The following is a 16,093-nucleotide window of genomic DNA, read 5'->3' on the forward strand; positions in this document are numbered from 1 at the left end:
TTTATATTATATTTATATATAAACTATATACATAATATAATTAATATATGTACACAATATATATTTTTATATATAAATATTGTATATTATATTTTTAAAAACCTAGCTTCCCAATCCAGTCCAGAATCCCCCTTCCTTAACCTCAAGTTTCATTCCTCCATCTAGTACAGTGCCTGGCACATAGTAGGTACTTAGTAAATGTTCTCTATAGCATATTGAATTAACAAGGCAGATGCTATCGCTGTCCCCCGGGTACAAGAACAAGTCCCAGAATCCCCCTTTCTTAGCGTTAGGTCTCCTACCGTATATACGTTTGGAATTCTCTCTGCTGGGGTCTCTCTGTACATCACAACAGCCTTCAAGTACGGCAAGTTCTTCCAGATCTGTGTCATGTAAAGAACAGAGCAGATATTATTAGGAAAGGGAAGAAATCATTTTTATTTAACTCTTTGGAAAGAATTAGGGTTCTCCCTTAGTCTGTTATTCCAAATAGCCCTGATGTCATTAGCGGAGGTGTTTCCTCCTGAGCCCACCACAGCTCTGCTGTACCTTTAGTCAACAGCTCATTTGGCTGCTTCACCAAACAATTCATCACCTAAACTCATCATCCTGAGGCGATGAGAGGATTGAGAACTAGATGTGGACTTAAGAAAATGCAAGTTCTAATTCTGACTCCACTATGTGACCTCAGGCAACTACCAAGTGTAAACTCCCAGTCTCAGTTTCCTCAGCCGTAAAATGGGAATAATTCTGGCACTTAACCTCAGAGGAATTATTGCAAGCATAAGACAAAACATATATATCAGAGAAGGATTTCAGGAAAGACTTGTTAAATTAACCTTCTTAACTTGTTCAATTATTTCCAGCCAGTATGGGTTTCAGTGGGGAATGGCAAAGGGTGATTCCATTTCCTCTGACGATATGAAGTTTGGAAAATAGTACTTAGGGACACCAGACCACATTTGAGTCCCAAGCAGCAGAGAAAAGAGCAGCCAGGTCCGAATGTCTCTGCTGGGGCTCTAGGTTGGCTCAGTATCAGATTGTCTCTCAGATATGTTGGTTGTCAAAGGACGTCCGGAGACTTCCGTAACAGGGTGATTCAGTCTTGCTGGGGGGCTCTTTCTCGTGTCGTGTACGTTTCTGGGGAGAATTTAGTTCCAGGCCATGCTAGGACTTGCCTGAAGTCTTTGGCACAGAGCGCACTGACCAACCAGCTGATGATGATTGTGTTCCAGGGCTAGGAACACCTGCATCCTTGACAACACTTTCTGAGACCTTCTTTCCTTTTTCAAAAGTTCCTGGGTCAAGGGTCATAGCACTTTGCTCCCTGAGCATCTTACTTATGACTTTTTGTCAAATTTAGGAAAAAGAATAATTAAATATCCCCACAAATCCTCCAAATTGAAAAATCGCAGAGGAAATAAGTTGAGTAAATAAAGTTGAGTTACTTTAAATACACTATGTCTTGTCATGTAAGATTTGGTTTCAACTTGTAGAAACTTTTTATAGTAAGTTTGCATTTACCCAGTATTACTGACAAAATATGATTCTATATGAGAAAGCAGCCCCTCTCCAGACTTCTTTTTTTTTATTCCCCACTATTTTATTTATTTTAGTGTATATTTCATACACTATTTATGTAAGTTCATTAAAGGCAGTGATTGTCTCATTTTTGCTTTGAATCCTCAAATATTTGTTGATTGATTAATTGATGTTGAGAAGAGTAGAAACAAACTTGAATAGTCTTACTGGACAATACACTTAATGTGAGCCAATCATGAGCAGTGGTTATTCCCTATCTATAAAGAGGGTTTGGAATTAGAATCCTCAGGGTCCCTTTTAATGGATCTAAAATTCTAGAGTCTGTTTTCACATTCTGTATCTTTAAAATGCTTCCAAATGCTTCCTGTTCTAACGTTGAACAAAGTACCTTGTAACTCCAAAAATGAAGAAGTAAATTGTTTTTATAAAAACACGAGCTTCTACAAATCTCCCTCCTAAAGCCCCTTCTACCTCTAATAGCTGATGACATGATGACTGGAAAAAAAATCTATAGAGGGTTCCCAGCAGAGGCTGAGAGTCAGAACAGATTTTATCTTTTCTTGCCCTGGATCTATCCACCAACGTTCAGCTGATTTTCAGTGGAGTGAAAATCTGTTGTCTCACCACAAGATGGCAAGATTTCTCTGTCTATGCTTTCCCTTCCTGGTTCTGTCTGGGTTGCCAAGTGCAAACTAAACACTGGATGCCCCTCCTACCAGTTTTAAAATCGCCTCTACTTATCTGAGTATCACAGGGACATTAAATCAACCTTCATCCCTCCGGGGGTCCAAGATTCTTCTTGTTTAAGTTAAGGAAGATTTTTATGTTTTTTTATCTCATTTAATCCTTACAGGTAAATGGCATATGTATTATGATTCTCTATTTTCTCCATTTTATAGTTGAGGAAACTAAGACTCAGAAGTGACACAATTAGAAAGTATTGGAGGTGGCCAGTCAGAGATTTAGAAGCTAGTAAGTGCAAACCCCATTCCCTCCATTTTTCAGATAAGGAAACAGAAGAATAGAAGGATTAAGTAAAAGAGGTAGGATTACACAACTCCTGAGCTTGAACCTGGTATCCCAGACTCCAGAGGCTTGTCCAGAGCTGCTACTCAGTGGTACTGAGAATCCCTGAACAATGTCTACATTATCTCAATGCCCCCTCTAAATCCCAGTCATCCCAAACAGTGGGCAGCTATGAGAATGAAAGCCCTACATTGGGATATCTAAGTACATGGAGAATCACTCTTCTAGCCTCTTGTTTTCCCATCTGTAAAATGGGTGTATTGTGAGGATCATCAAGATGCCATCAATGAACGGAGTTCTGGCTTTGGAGTCAGAACACAGGTTTAAATCCCTGTTTTGTGGCTTTGACTGAGTCTGCTTCAGTTTGCTCATCTGCAAAATATATATTCTCTTGGGCCCCTCTGAGCTCTAAAACATCATCCATGTTTTGGATATCCTTAGCACCTAGCCCAGTTCTGGGCACCTAGTAAGCACTTACTAAATGCTCTTTTATTGCTTCACTTACTCCTTCCTGGCTCCCGACTTTGCCAGCCCTCGTACTAGGAAAATCAGGTTTTATGGAGCCAGTGGCGATGACCATCTCAGCCCTCTTACCTTCAGTATCTTTTCCAGCTGTTTCTGGGAATCCACCAGGATAATGTTGGCTTTACAGTCGTGGGCAATGTATTGGCAAGCCTCGGGGGAGCTGGTTGTGTAGATTCCTGTGAGGATGCCCCTGAGCGGTGACATAGAGGGAGCATCGTCAGCCTGGGAGCCGAGACCCCCCGAGCCTTCTGCACAAACCCCAAAGGATTCGGCCTGGAGGACTCGGCCGCCTCCTTCTTCAGAGACAGCCAAGCAAATGCCCAGGGGCCTGGCAGACACGGGCAGTAGGAAAGCAAATGTGTGTGTGAGGGAAGAAAGATGAGAAGCGACAGAGTGAGGAAAATATGGAAGAGATGGGGGGAAGAAGAAAGAGAGTTAAGAGAGAAGTAGTGGGAAAATAAAGGGAACCCAGAAGGGCTAGAGAAGCAGAAGGAAAAAGGGGAAGAGAACAAAAGAGGAAGGATTATGGTTGAAGAAGAAGGGAAAGAATAAGACCAAATAGATTCTTAGGACAGGAGGACAGATGTGAGGTTGGAAGGGAGATAGTGGAGGGGCGGTTTCACCTTTGTCATTGAGTATAGAATCTGGTACACAGTGGTGCTTAATAAGTGCTTAGTGGTTAGTTGGTGGGCAAAAAGAGTCGGAGGGAAGCGGGAGGGATCTCAGTGTCCTTTTATGTGATGTCCTTTCCCATTGGAATGTAAGCTCTTCCTTAGCAGGGACCATATTGCTTGCTTATACTTACATCCCCAGAATATAACATAGTCTCTGATATGTAGGAAGTCATTAATAATAAATAAGTATTATGTTTTTCTCTATAAATGGCCTATCTCTTTATCCATCTATTATTTACCTATCATCTCTCTCTCCCTCTCTGTCTCCTCTCTTTGTCTCTCTGTGTGTCTTTCATTCTCTGTGTCTCTGTCTCTGTCTCTGTCTGTATCTCTGTCTCTCACTCACTCTGTCTCTCTTTGTCTCTGTCTGTCTTTGTCTCTCACTTACTTGCTCTGTCTCTCTCTGTCTTGTCTCTGTGTCTTTCTTTGTCTTTTTCTCTGTCTCTATCTGTATGTCTTTTCTCTATCTGTTTCTTTCCATGTATGTGTCTCTCTCTGTCTCTGTATGTCTTGTCTCTTTCTGTCCTTCTGTTTCTGTGTCTCTATCTCTTTTTGTGTCTCTGTGTCTCTCTTTCTGTATCTCTGCCTCTGTCTCTCTGTATGTCTTTTCTCTGTCTTTCTGTCATTCTCTCTCTCTCTCTCTCTCTCTCTCTCTCTCTCTCTCTCTCTCTCTGTCTCTCTTTCTCCTGTCTCTTTCTGATGCTCTCATTCTTTCTTTCTTGCTCTGTCTCTCTGTCTGTCTCTCTATGTGTCTCTCTCTCTCTCTCTCTGTCTCTCTCCTTTCTCTCTCTCTCCTCTTTCTCTCTCTCTCTCTCTCTCTCTCTCTCTCTCTTTCCTCTCACTGTCTCTCTTCCCCCCCACTAGGGAAGTGATGGAGGATCCATAGACCCCAGAGCCACCCCCTTTTGCCCTAACCCTTCTTGCTCATCCCCCTACCTGTGCCCAAACCTAGACAAGACCCCGAACCTCAGCCACTCACCCAGCGAAGACCGTGCCCACGGCAGAGATGAACCACTCGGCCGAATTGAATCCTAGGATGGCAACGCTGTGAACACGCTCCAGGCCGAGCTGCGAACCGAAAGTGGGAAGCTCAGCCATTTCACACGGAGGATGCCGGGTCCCACAGCCCTAACTGTAACCCCAACTCCCCTCACCCCCTGCCTCCCTGGTGGCAAAAGGGCCGCCGGCGATCGGAGAGAGGGGAGAGGTGTGAGACATCCGATGCAGTTCCAGGAGGGCACCACGTGCAGCCGGGTAGCCTGTCAGGCTTATTAAGAGTAACCAAAGTGAGGGTAAGAATATTCGAGGGATTAAGAAAGAACATTCAGGGCTGCCTGTTCCCTCCTGAATCAAGTCCAGATTTTCAGCCGGTCTACAATCCCACTATAATCTCCTTTATGCTCCTTCTCTCCTGCATTTACAGAGCGGACCCGCTCACCATGTCCCAACAGTTCCCGGATATCTCCGCCAGACCTTGCTTATTTTCTCCTTCCTTCCCAGCTTCCTTTTATGTGATGGCTTTCCCAATAGAATGTGAGCTCTCTGAGGGCAGGGGTCGGCTCGCTGCTTTTATTTGCACCCCCAGCACGTAGCACATTGTACCATCCATCTATCATCTCTCTATTTATCTGCTCCCCAGATGAACTCAAACTTCTCCCCCCACCCCAAGCTTCATTTCCCTCTTGGAGCTTTTTTCTTTATTTTCTACTTACCCCTTCCCCTCCCGCCCCATGGATAAGCATGGTGTAAAGAGATGGCTTGCATCAGAACACTGGCTCTTTCTAGTTACATGGCTTTCAGTAAGTCACTTTCTCTCTCTGTGACTCAATTCCCTCATCTGTAAAATGGGGAGATGACGATCTCCATGGGATGCTCATCCCCATTCCTGTATTCCCAAACCTTTTCCTGTTTTAACAGTTCTTGAATTAAGACCTCTGTTAAACTGAAAAGGAAAGAGAGGAGAAAGATGTCCTCCTAAATAGAAGCGACACAATCAGGCAGTTAATGTTGTGGAAGAATACTATAGAACGCCTCCGCAGGAGAAGGAATTGGATCAGAAGCTCAGGAAACCCGTAAACCCGGCACAGATGCAGGACATCTAAACATCTAAACACAAGTTAACTTGTGATTTGTCTCACTGAGAATGTTATTCTTCAAAAGCTGGAAGAAACAAGAAGGAAATTTCTATTCTGCACCGGGTTCTGACGTAGATGGCAGAACTCGTGGCTGAACCTGAAATAAGAGACTCCTTCATCACGGGGCTCAAGATGAAGAAAAAGGGAAGTCCTGAACACAACCTAGATCTGTGCTACATTTCAAAAGTTTCCAAGAAAGCAGAGATGAATTCAGGACGGCAAACAGAAAATTCTAAAGCACTCGTGGAAACAATTCGGGGCCAGTGCGGATGCTCAAGGAGCTCATGATTAACTCAGATTTTAATAAGACAAATGGGGATGAGGGCAAATAGCTGAGGATGAATACGAAAGAACAGGATGATCCCTCAGGAATTTCATCAAGGAGACCAAGGCCAGAACGTCCCAGGTCGGTGATGGATACCAAGGATGCCAAAGGTTGTCTTTCTTTCCCCAAGATTTATTGGGAGTGATGGGACAACCAAAGAATGGATAGACCTGCTGTTCACAATGGCTGTGATGATGATCGTGGTTGACCCTGAGAAGGCTGAACTACTCTATTCCTCTTGCTCTCCCCTTCCCCTTTTCTAAGGAGGATAAACTTTGGGCTGTGAAGGATTGAGCAAAAGGTTTTTTTAAATTTGATTTTAACAAGATGTTGAGAACAAAGATAAGGGGAAATAAGAAAGCATCTAGCTATCCTCGATGCATTCAAGCTACCAGGCCCAGTCAGACTGCATTCCTAGATGCTGACAGCAGTGGCAGCCAGGGTTTCTGAGCCACTGCCTGTGATTTTTCTTTTTTAAAATATATTAATGCTTTTATTATGTCACATGACTCTATCATGAAACAGAATTGGTAATAATTTACTAGGTAAAAGCAAGCATTTTTGCCAATGATATCCTCATTCCCAATTTTTATAACATAATTACAAATCAGTGCAGGAGAATCATAAGGAATAACTGTATTGGGGCAGCTAGGTGGTACAGTGGGTAGAGCACCAGCCCTGAAGTTAGGAGGATCTGAGTTCAAATTTGATCTCAGACACTTAAAATGTCCTAGCTGTGTGATCCTGGGGAAGTCACTTAACCCTCCAATTGTCTCAGCAAAAAAAAAAAAAAAAAAAAAAAAAACCAAAAAACTGTATTCCCAAAACCTATGTGAAATGAAAATTGAAGAATTATATTAATCTGAAGGGGGAAAAGCTGAAGAAGTGAAAGGAATTGGAAATATAACTTGACAAGAACCCTAGGAGAATTCCTTAATAATGAGATCAGTAGCAAAAATGACACTGATATCTTAAATGATTTCCAACACTGCTTGTGATTTTTAAAAATTCATGGAGTCTAGGAACAGGCCTAGAGGATAAATGTCTCATTTTGCTTTTTAGAGGGAAGATAGTAGGGTCTGAAAGCTTTATAACAGGGAACTTGATTTCTGTTCTTGTCAAAATTCTAATGATTCTAAAGTAATTTCTAAATTACTAAATTCTAAAGTAATATTAGTTAGCAATTAAATAATGCTTTGAGATTTACAAATCACATTACAGATATTATCTCATTTTGACTTTATGATAATTCTGGAAGGTAATTCCACCTTCCACATTTTATAGATGAGGAAATTGAAGCTTAAGTGACTTACCCAGGATCATAAATTTAGTAAGTGTCTAAAGTGGGATTTGAACTCAGGGCTTTCTGCTTCTAGACTCCATGTGATGTCTCACTATTACAAGAATTTTCTAGCATGCTTTATTAAAGGAACAGTTAGTGAAGATATTGGACAGGACGTTTAAGGACAAGACTTGGGTTGATATTTACAGAATCTCCATTTGGAAGAAGTTTGCATTTTACTTGATCTCAGAGGCCAGAATCAGGACCAATGGGTGGTAACTAGAGCAAAGCTCAGCCCAGGATACCACAAATCTCCCAATAACGAACTACCCAAATTGCCGTCCAATTTTCCCATCCCTGGAAATCTTTGAGCAATCTCCCACTTGTCAGAGATATTAAAGAGGAGAGTCCTGTTCAGGTATCGAGTCTTGGAGGCACCTTCCCTATCTGTGCTTCTATGATAGCCTATGGCTCTATTGATATATGCTTCTGGGTGACTTTGTATAGGAAGTTCTGGGACAGGACAGGAGCCTAGATGTCTTGATTCCAAGCCCGGGGCTCTCCCCCCCGGAGGTTACTGCCTTTCTTTTAAGAAAGCACTCTGCGATCAGAGGAAATGGTAAAGGACCCATATGTACAAAAATATTAATAGCAACTCTTTTCGTGGCAGCAAAGACCTGGAAATGGAAGAGATGCTCGTCAATGGAGGAATGGCTGAACAAGTTAAGACACATGGTTGTGATGGGATACTGTTGGGCTGTGAGAAGTAACCAGGGAGGTGATTTCAGAAAAAACAGGGCAAGACATGTTTGAGCTGATATGAGAAGAACCAGGCAGTCATTGTGTAGAGGAACAGCAATATTGTAGCAACGATCAACTGTGTTATAAAATGTAGTCTGATCGGTACAATATCCCAAGACAATTCCAGAGGATTCAAGATGAAAAATGTTATTCACCTCCAAGGAGAGAATTGATGAATTCTGAGTGCAAATTGAAATATAACTAACTTAATAACTTTCTAACTTACTTTCTTTCTTTCTTTTTCTCTTTTCTTTCTTTCTTTCTTTCTCTCTCTCCTTTCTTTTTTCTTTCTCTCTCTCTCCTTTCTTTTTCTTTCTCTCTTCTTTCTTTCTTTCTCTTCTCTTCTCTCTCTCTCTCTCTCTCTCTCTCTCCCTCTCTCTCTCTCTCTCTCTCTCTCTCTCTCTCTCTCTCTCTTCTCTCTCTCTCTCCTCTCTCTCTCTCTCTTTCCCTCTCTCTCTCTCTTTCTTTCCTTTTTTTTTTTTTTTGCAATGTGGCTAGTATGCAACAATCCTCCAAACCCTTGATGGCAGCTATCATGTCCCACTTAAATCTTCCCCCTTTGAGGCAAAACACTCCCAATTCCTTCAGTCACTTCCCACATCTCCACATCCTTCACCATCCTGGAGAAGACATGTTAAAACCCACCCAGCAGAGGTCCTCTTCTCACTCCTGCCCTCTTCTCACTCACCTTCAAAAAGCCTTTGGCAGCTTTTCGGGAGAGAAGATAGTACTGAGAGTAGGTGATCCTCTCCCATTTCCCGTCCCGCTTGCTGCTCAAGGCATTCAGGTTTCCATATTTCTCCAGACTTTCTAGGAATACCTGGTGCACAGTCTTTGGGGTCTGTGAGCAGGTATGATCCATCCGTATCTTGACCAATCCATCAGCTGATGTAGTCCACAGGGACTCTGCAGGGGACAGGACAGGTATGGGTCAACTAGTCATCACATGCTTTTTTCTGTAAAGAGTATTTTATTTTTTAATTACATATAGTTTTTAACATTCATTTTAATATGATTTTGAGCTCCAAAATTTTCTCCCTCCTTACTCCCCAATAATCTAATACAGATTATGCACGTGCAATCATGGACATGTATTTCTACATTAGTCACATTGCATCAGCTTCTTTTTCTGTGTAATAATCAATAAAATCAGATGTCCAGTGGGAGAATGGGAAAAAGATTTGATCTGTACCTTCAGGGGACTTTTAATCCAACTGCCTAGAAACTTGTCTTCAGTTCTTTGAGAGACATCTGTGCTTTCTTTGCCCTCCACTAGGGCAGGTAGCAATTTCTCCCTAGAACTCTTCATGAGTTGTTATAGCCAAAAAAAAAATATATCATCTGGTGGCCAGCCTTCTGGTGAGGAGTATTTCTGAACTTTGTCAATTAGTCAGTCAGTTGACAAGCATTTATTAAACACTTACTGTATGCCAAACACTGTTTTAAGCATGATGGAAGACAGATAGTTTCAGACATTAGAAGCCCATCTCTTGGCTTGTCAGCCAAGGAGAGATTTGCTGGGTATAGAGTAATAGGCTGTCATTACTACAATAGATAAATTTGAGGTGGTGGATCTCTTGATCTTGGGAGTTCTGAGCTGCAGAAGGATAAGCCAATTGATATTAATATGGGGAGTCCCTGAAAATCTCAGGGGGCCTCACATTTCCTAAAACTAATATGGGTTAGAAACAGAGCAGGTCTAAGCTCCTGTGCTGATTAATTGTGGGGTTGGCCCCTAGGAGACCATTTGAATTCTCAGCAAGATAAGGAGGAAGGAGGAAGAGGAGAGAGGTAGGGGAAGAGGAAGAAGAGAAAGAAAAGGAGGAAGGAGAGGAAGAAGAGGAGGAGAATGTTTTGAGTACATCTGCTAAATGACAAGTTTTTTTAAATAATAACTTTTTGTTTTTCAAAATACATGCAAAAATCGATTTCAATATTCACACTTGCAAATTTCAAATCTTTCTCTCTCCCTTCCCATCTCCCCCTTTCCCTAAACAGCAAGTAATCCAATATAGGTTAAACATGGGCAATTCCTCTAAACATTAGACCATAGTTTTCCAAATTATCCCACTTGGTCTGCAAGAATGAAGGGAGGTATAAAGATATTGGTCACAGTAGTTCTTGAAGACCGAGTGCCAACACAGAGGGATTGCTTTGTGGGATGGAACCTCGCCTACATAGAAAGTATTCAAACCCAGTGATTCTTTGAGCTTCCCCATATCCTCTGAGCTGAGCTGAACAGAGAAGAGTCAGGATTTCACAGATGAGGAAAATGGGGCTCAGACGCAGGGAGGCTTATGGGAACCTCTCATCTCAACCATGGAATCATCGAATCTCTGCACTCGAAAGAACTTTGGGAGCCATCTAGTCACTTAGTGATTTGCCTAAAATCACAGAGCCAACAGATAAACAAGAGCCTCGACTTTAAATCATGGCAACCCAGATCTAAACCTGGAAGGAACCCTGGAGGCAGCTAGTCTGGCCTCCATTCTGTGGGAGAGTAAAGGAGGTCAGAAAGGGTTAATGGTTTATCCATGGTCACATAACATGAGAAATGAGATTTGAATCCAGGACCTCTATCTCCAGGGCCAAGGTTCTTTCCACTCACTATCCACTAAGAGCCAGTCTCACTTAGCTTTATCTCTTTCTGTCTCTATCTGTCTCTCTCCACCCTCTCTGTCTCTGTCTCTCTCCTTCCTCTTTTTAACTCTATCTTTTTGTCTCTTTCTGTCTCTGCTTCTCCTGTTTCTGTCTCTCTCTTCCCTCCCCCTATGTCTGTCTGTCTCTTTCTGTCTCTGCTTCTTGTGTTTCTTTTGCTTCTCTTTTCCCTCCCCCCCTTTCTCCCTCTCTCTCTCTCTGTCTCTTTCTCCATCTCTCTCTGTCTCTGTCTCTATCTCCTCTCTCTCTTTCTCTCTTTTCTCTCTCTTCCCCCTTCTCTCTGTCTCTGTCTCTTTCTGCCTCTGCTTCTGTATCTCTTTTCTCTCCCTCCTTTCTTCCCTCCCTCCCTCCCCCTCTTTCTCTCTCTCTCCTCCTTCTATTTCTTTCTGTTTTTCCTTCTCTCTCTCTTTCTCTCTCTCCCCCTTCTCTCTGTCTTTCTTTCTGCCTCTGCTTCTGTCTTTCTTTTCTCTCTCTCCTTCCTTCCCTCCATCCCTCCCCCCTCTTTCTCTCTCTCTCTCCTCCTTCTATTTGTTTCTGTTTTCCCTTCTCTATCTCTGTCTTTCTCCTTCTCTTCCTTCCTCCCTCCCTCCCTCCCTTCCCCCCACCCCATCCAGGTTTAGAAATTCTCTCCCTCTGTGTTTGTGAGAAAAAATAAGGTAAAAGAATGTGGGGGAGAGAGATAAATTCCCTGTCTCAAGGAGGACAGACTGACCCAAAGAGCCAAGGATTGATGGGGGTGAAAGGATTTCTGGGAAGCTCATGAATTGAGCTCACAAGGAGAATACAGTGTACAGGCCAGAGGGACAAGAGGTCAAGTGAGGAGATCTTAATTTTCCCTCACCCAGAAAGAATGTGAGCCGGGGGGCCCTGGGAGAAGGTCATTTATTGACAGGGGTGTTAACCATTGTCAGAGGGAAAGGCTCCAACTCTCTTGTGGGGCTGAGCACCTCCCCTGGATTAGCCGAGTCTACCCTTATCTCATCTTTTGGAGGAAGCCGCAAGAGACCAATGGCACAGTCCCTCCCACCCCACACTGTCCGACACTGAAATAAGAGCTTTGTCCTTGAGAAGCAGAACCTGGCTCCGAGTTCTGCCTGGCCCACTTAGGAGTTGCATTTGTGCCAGTGCTCTGCTTCCCGGATTCCAAGCCCTGGCTAGCTGGGCTGACCCACGGCAAGCCAATGCCTCAGTTTACTCTTCTGCAAAATAGGGATGATGACATTGACATGACTTGCCTCCAGGAAATGTCCTTAGCACCAAAAGCTGTTTGTGAGAAGGAGCTGGGGCTGTAGTGGAAAGAGCGGGTTCCAGTCCCTGTTGGGAATCATTGTGACCGTGATCAAGTCACCCAAGTGGTCCAAGATTCAGTTTCTTCATCAGTTAAGAGGGGATAACAATAATTGTTAGGCTATACCATTTAAAGAGTAAGTTTGGGCTAAAGGGGTTGAAAAAGTTCACTATTCTTCCTTTATAACACAAGAGGGAAACTGTGGGTGTGAAATACTGCATTTATCGTCAGCTGTGGCCCGTGACGAACAGATTTTTTCTTCCTATTTACTTATTTATTACTTTAAAAATAAAGATGACATAACAACAAAATTGATCAATAAAATTAGAGAAAATAAAAATAAGAAAATTTTATGGTACAACATGAATCTAAAATGATCATTTTTATCATCCATTTGTTTAAAAAGCACTTATGACGACACTTTGGCCATGGAGGATATGAAAACAAAAACAATCCCTGATCTCAAGGATTTTACATTCTACTGGTGCTAAGGCAGAAGATAAGCAGCTGGCACATAGATAAGGGAATACAACGTACAAAGTAAAAAGATAATAATAATACAGTGAGAGGGGGACAATATCATTCCTGACTTCTTGTAGGAGATGGCTCTTGAGCTCATTTTTTAGGGAAGCTAGAAGTTCTGAGGGGCAGAGGTGAAAATGGAGGGCTTATCAAAAAGGGAAAAGTAGGCAGGGTTGGAAGAAGGACATATTCAATGGCTACGATGATATACATGGAAGAAACAACCAAAAATTGTCAAAAAGGAATCTTTCAAAATTAGAAAGACCAAGCTTTGCCCCTTAGAAAAGTTTTGAGAAATTACTCTTCTAAGCTTAAGATGGGAGTCAGTAAACCTGTGATGTAGTCACACAACTTGCTATTGACTAGTTGTGTAAACTGGGAAAAATCACATCTATAGTTCTGTGTCTTACCCTAAAATAAGGGAATTACATCAGGGGATCTTGAAAGCTCTAAAATTCTGTTTCCATTAGACCCCTCCTTACTTAAGAGCGTTGTACACAGAGATTTGCTTGTTTTATAATATGTCTTGATCATAGTTGTTGCTTATGTTGTCTAGATAGCCTCAGTATTCATTTTTATAAGAATTCCAGTGTGATTTGACCTTTCAACTGCAGTACATTTCTATAATAAAGTGTGCCCCGGGATTGTTTTCTTTTCATTTGAATTGCATTGTAAACTAAGCACCCTCTTTACACTGGGCCCAATTATGTTCTTAAACCTTACAGATTATTTCTTGTATTATAAATATACTTTGTGTGGGATGTTATAATAGTTTCCTAGGAGCTATATAGAAGAATATCAACTGTATCCTTATATTTTATAAATACAAGGGATGAATTAATAAATGGAAATTAAAAAAAAAAGAAATTACTTTTCTTTTAACCTTTCCTCACTCCTTTGCAGAGGTGAGGATCCATAAACATTAAATACAGCAAATTTACTACATTTTGATATATTAAACTTTTTTAACTTTTTAATTATTTTTCTCTTCCTTTTCATTTTTTTTTATTTATAAGAGATGGATCTCTGAGAAGGAGGAGAAAGAAAATCAAGATAATCCAGATGCTCCCTCCAAAAAAGGAAGAGGAAAAGAAAATCAAGATAATATAAAACAAAAAATGTCAACAAAAATTTACTTTTGGAAAAAAGCTTTTCCTTTTATGGAACTGAAATCTGTCTCTCCGATTATTTCTCCCATCATGCCTAGTTCTGCCCCCTGGTGTCAAGAAGCCTTCTTTTAAGGCCTCCTGGCTGAAGGACCATTCACCCTCTGGCTGCCCTACAATTGTCCAGTGTTTTTTTTCAACTGCAAAATGGGGCTAATGATACTTTTTGATGCTCCCCTCACAGAGCCGGTGGGAGAGTCCAGAAATAATGGAGACAATATTTAGCCAACTCTGGAGCACTACCGAGCCAACTTCTTACTGCTCTAATTTCCCCCCATTGATGCTAATTCTGCTGAGCCAGATAGTATAGCAACCTCATCAGTCAATCAAAAGGCAGCAAGAGGGAAAGCTGGAAAGCAGGTTAGCAGAAACTAGATATAGATATCTCACACCCTATACCAAAATAAGGTCAAAATGGGTACATGACTTAGACATAAAGGGTGTTACAGCTTTGCTTACAGCTTTGCTTACAGCAGGGGAACGTGGAAAGCTTACTTATCAGATCAATGGATAAGGCAAGAATTTGTGACCCAACAAGAGATGGTGAGCATTACAGGATAAAAAAAATGAATCATCTTGATTGCATTAAATTAAAAAGGTTTTTACAGATACAAATCAATGTGGCCCAGATTAAAAGGAAAGCAGAAAATCGGGGGGAAGGGGGAAATTTGAAGCAGATTTCTCTGATAAAGACCTCATTTCTTTTTTTTTTTATGTTAAGATGGTAGAAATACATGTTAAATCCAATATATGCATACATATTTATACAAGTATCTTGCCGTACAAGAAAAAAATCAAATCAAACAGGAAAAACATGATGAAGAAAATAAAATGCGAGCAAACAACAACAAAAAGAGTGAGAAGGCTGTGCTGTGATCCACAATCAATCCCTACAGTCTCTCTCTGGGTGGGGATAGCTCTCTTCATCACAAGACCATTGGAACTGGCATGAATCAAGACTCATTTCTTAAATATACAGAAAATTAAGTCAAATTTATAAGAATACAAGTCATTCTTCAATTGATAAACAGTCAAAGGATATGAACAAGAAGTTTTCCATCAAAGCTTTGAAGCTACCTCTAGTTATATGAAAAAAATGCTCTCAGTCATTATTGACTAGAGAAATATAAATTAAAACAGCTCTTAGAGGCCATCGGATTGGTTAATATGACAGAAAATAAAAATGACAAATGTTGGAAAAATTGGGACACTAATACAATGTTGTTGGAATTGTGAACTGATCCAACCATCCCAAAGAGCAATTTGGACTTATGTTCAAAAGGCTATAAAAGTTAGCATACCTTTTAATCCAGCAAAATGACTACCAGGTGTATATCCCAAAGAGAATTTTTTTTTAAAAAGGAAAAGGACTAATATATACAAAAATATTCAGAGCCTTTCTTTTTGGGGTGGCAAAGAATTAGAAATTGAGGTGAATGACTGAAAAAGTACATGATTGTGATAGAATACTGTCGTGTTATAAGAAGTGACAAGCAGAATGCTTTCAGAAAAACCAGGAAAGATGTACATGAACTAATGCAAAGGGAAGTGAACAGAACCGAGGGGCGCTATACACTTTACTCTTTTTGCCTGTTTCCTCATCTGGAGAATGAGCTGAAGAAGGAAACGGCAAACCACCGCAATGTTTCTGCCAAGAGAACCCCAAAATAAAGTCATGAAGAGTTGGACATGACTAAATCAACTGAAGAACATATCTAATCAGACAGCAAACTTCAAAGCATTATGTAGGTGGCAGTCTTAATTCTAAGCTATCCTGTTCTTATTACCTAACCCTCTACTAGATAAGTAGATCTTTAAGGTCGGCAGCCAAGTAGCAAAATAGATACGGTGTTGGGCTTGAAGTTAGCGAGGTCTGAGTTCAGAATCTACCTCTTTCTGATCTGGCCGAGTCCTTTAACTTTGGACAGTCTCAGTTTCCTAATTATCAAATGAGATAACAATAGATTTAAAAATAATATTTATTTTATGGTAATATATTTTAATTGTGTGAAAATATTAATATATTTTATTGGCAATAATATCTTAATTATATTAACACGAGTATAATTTTTACATTTATATAATATTTTTAAGTCTTTTGCAAACCTTAAAGCATTATATAAGGATTGCTATTTTTGTTAATAGTAAG

At 40.9% G+C, this 16,093-nt stretch overlaps 1 protein-coding gene across 4 annotated transcripts in view; it reads right to left on the reverse strand.

Annotated features, from left to right (window-relative positions):
• ACSBG1 (acyl-CoA synthetase bubblegum family member 1) overlaps window positions 1-16,093 on the reverse strand; it is a 103,760-nt gene that overhangs the window by 14,085 nt on the left and 73,582 nt on the right. For all 4 annotated transcript variants that reach the window (XM_051982410.1, XM_051982413.1, XM_051982411.1 and 1 more), the window contains 4 exons: window positions 8,999-9,216; window positions 4,747-4,835; window positions 3,163-3,283; window positions 303-383 (listed from right to left, as the gene is read on the reverse strand). In XM_051982410.1, the coding sequence (XP_051838370.1) occupies window positions 303-383; window positions 3,163-3,283; window positions 4,747-4,835; window positions 8,999-9,216 (509 nt within the window). The remainder of the gene's footprint in view (window positions 1-302; window positions 384-3,162; window positions 3,284-4,746; window positions 4,836-8,998; window positions 9,217-16,093) is intronic.

This window comes from Antechinus flavipes, chromosome 2, assembly GCF_016432865.1.
Source record: "Antechinus flavipes isolate AdamAnt ecotype Samford, QLD, Australia chromosome 2, AdamAnt_v2, whole genome shotgun sequence".
Classification (NCBI taxonomy): Eukaryota; Metazoa; Chordata; class Mammalia; order Dasyuromorphia; family Dasyuridae; genus Antechinus; species Antechinus flavipes.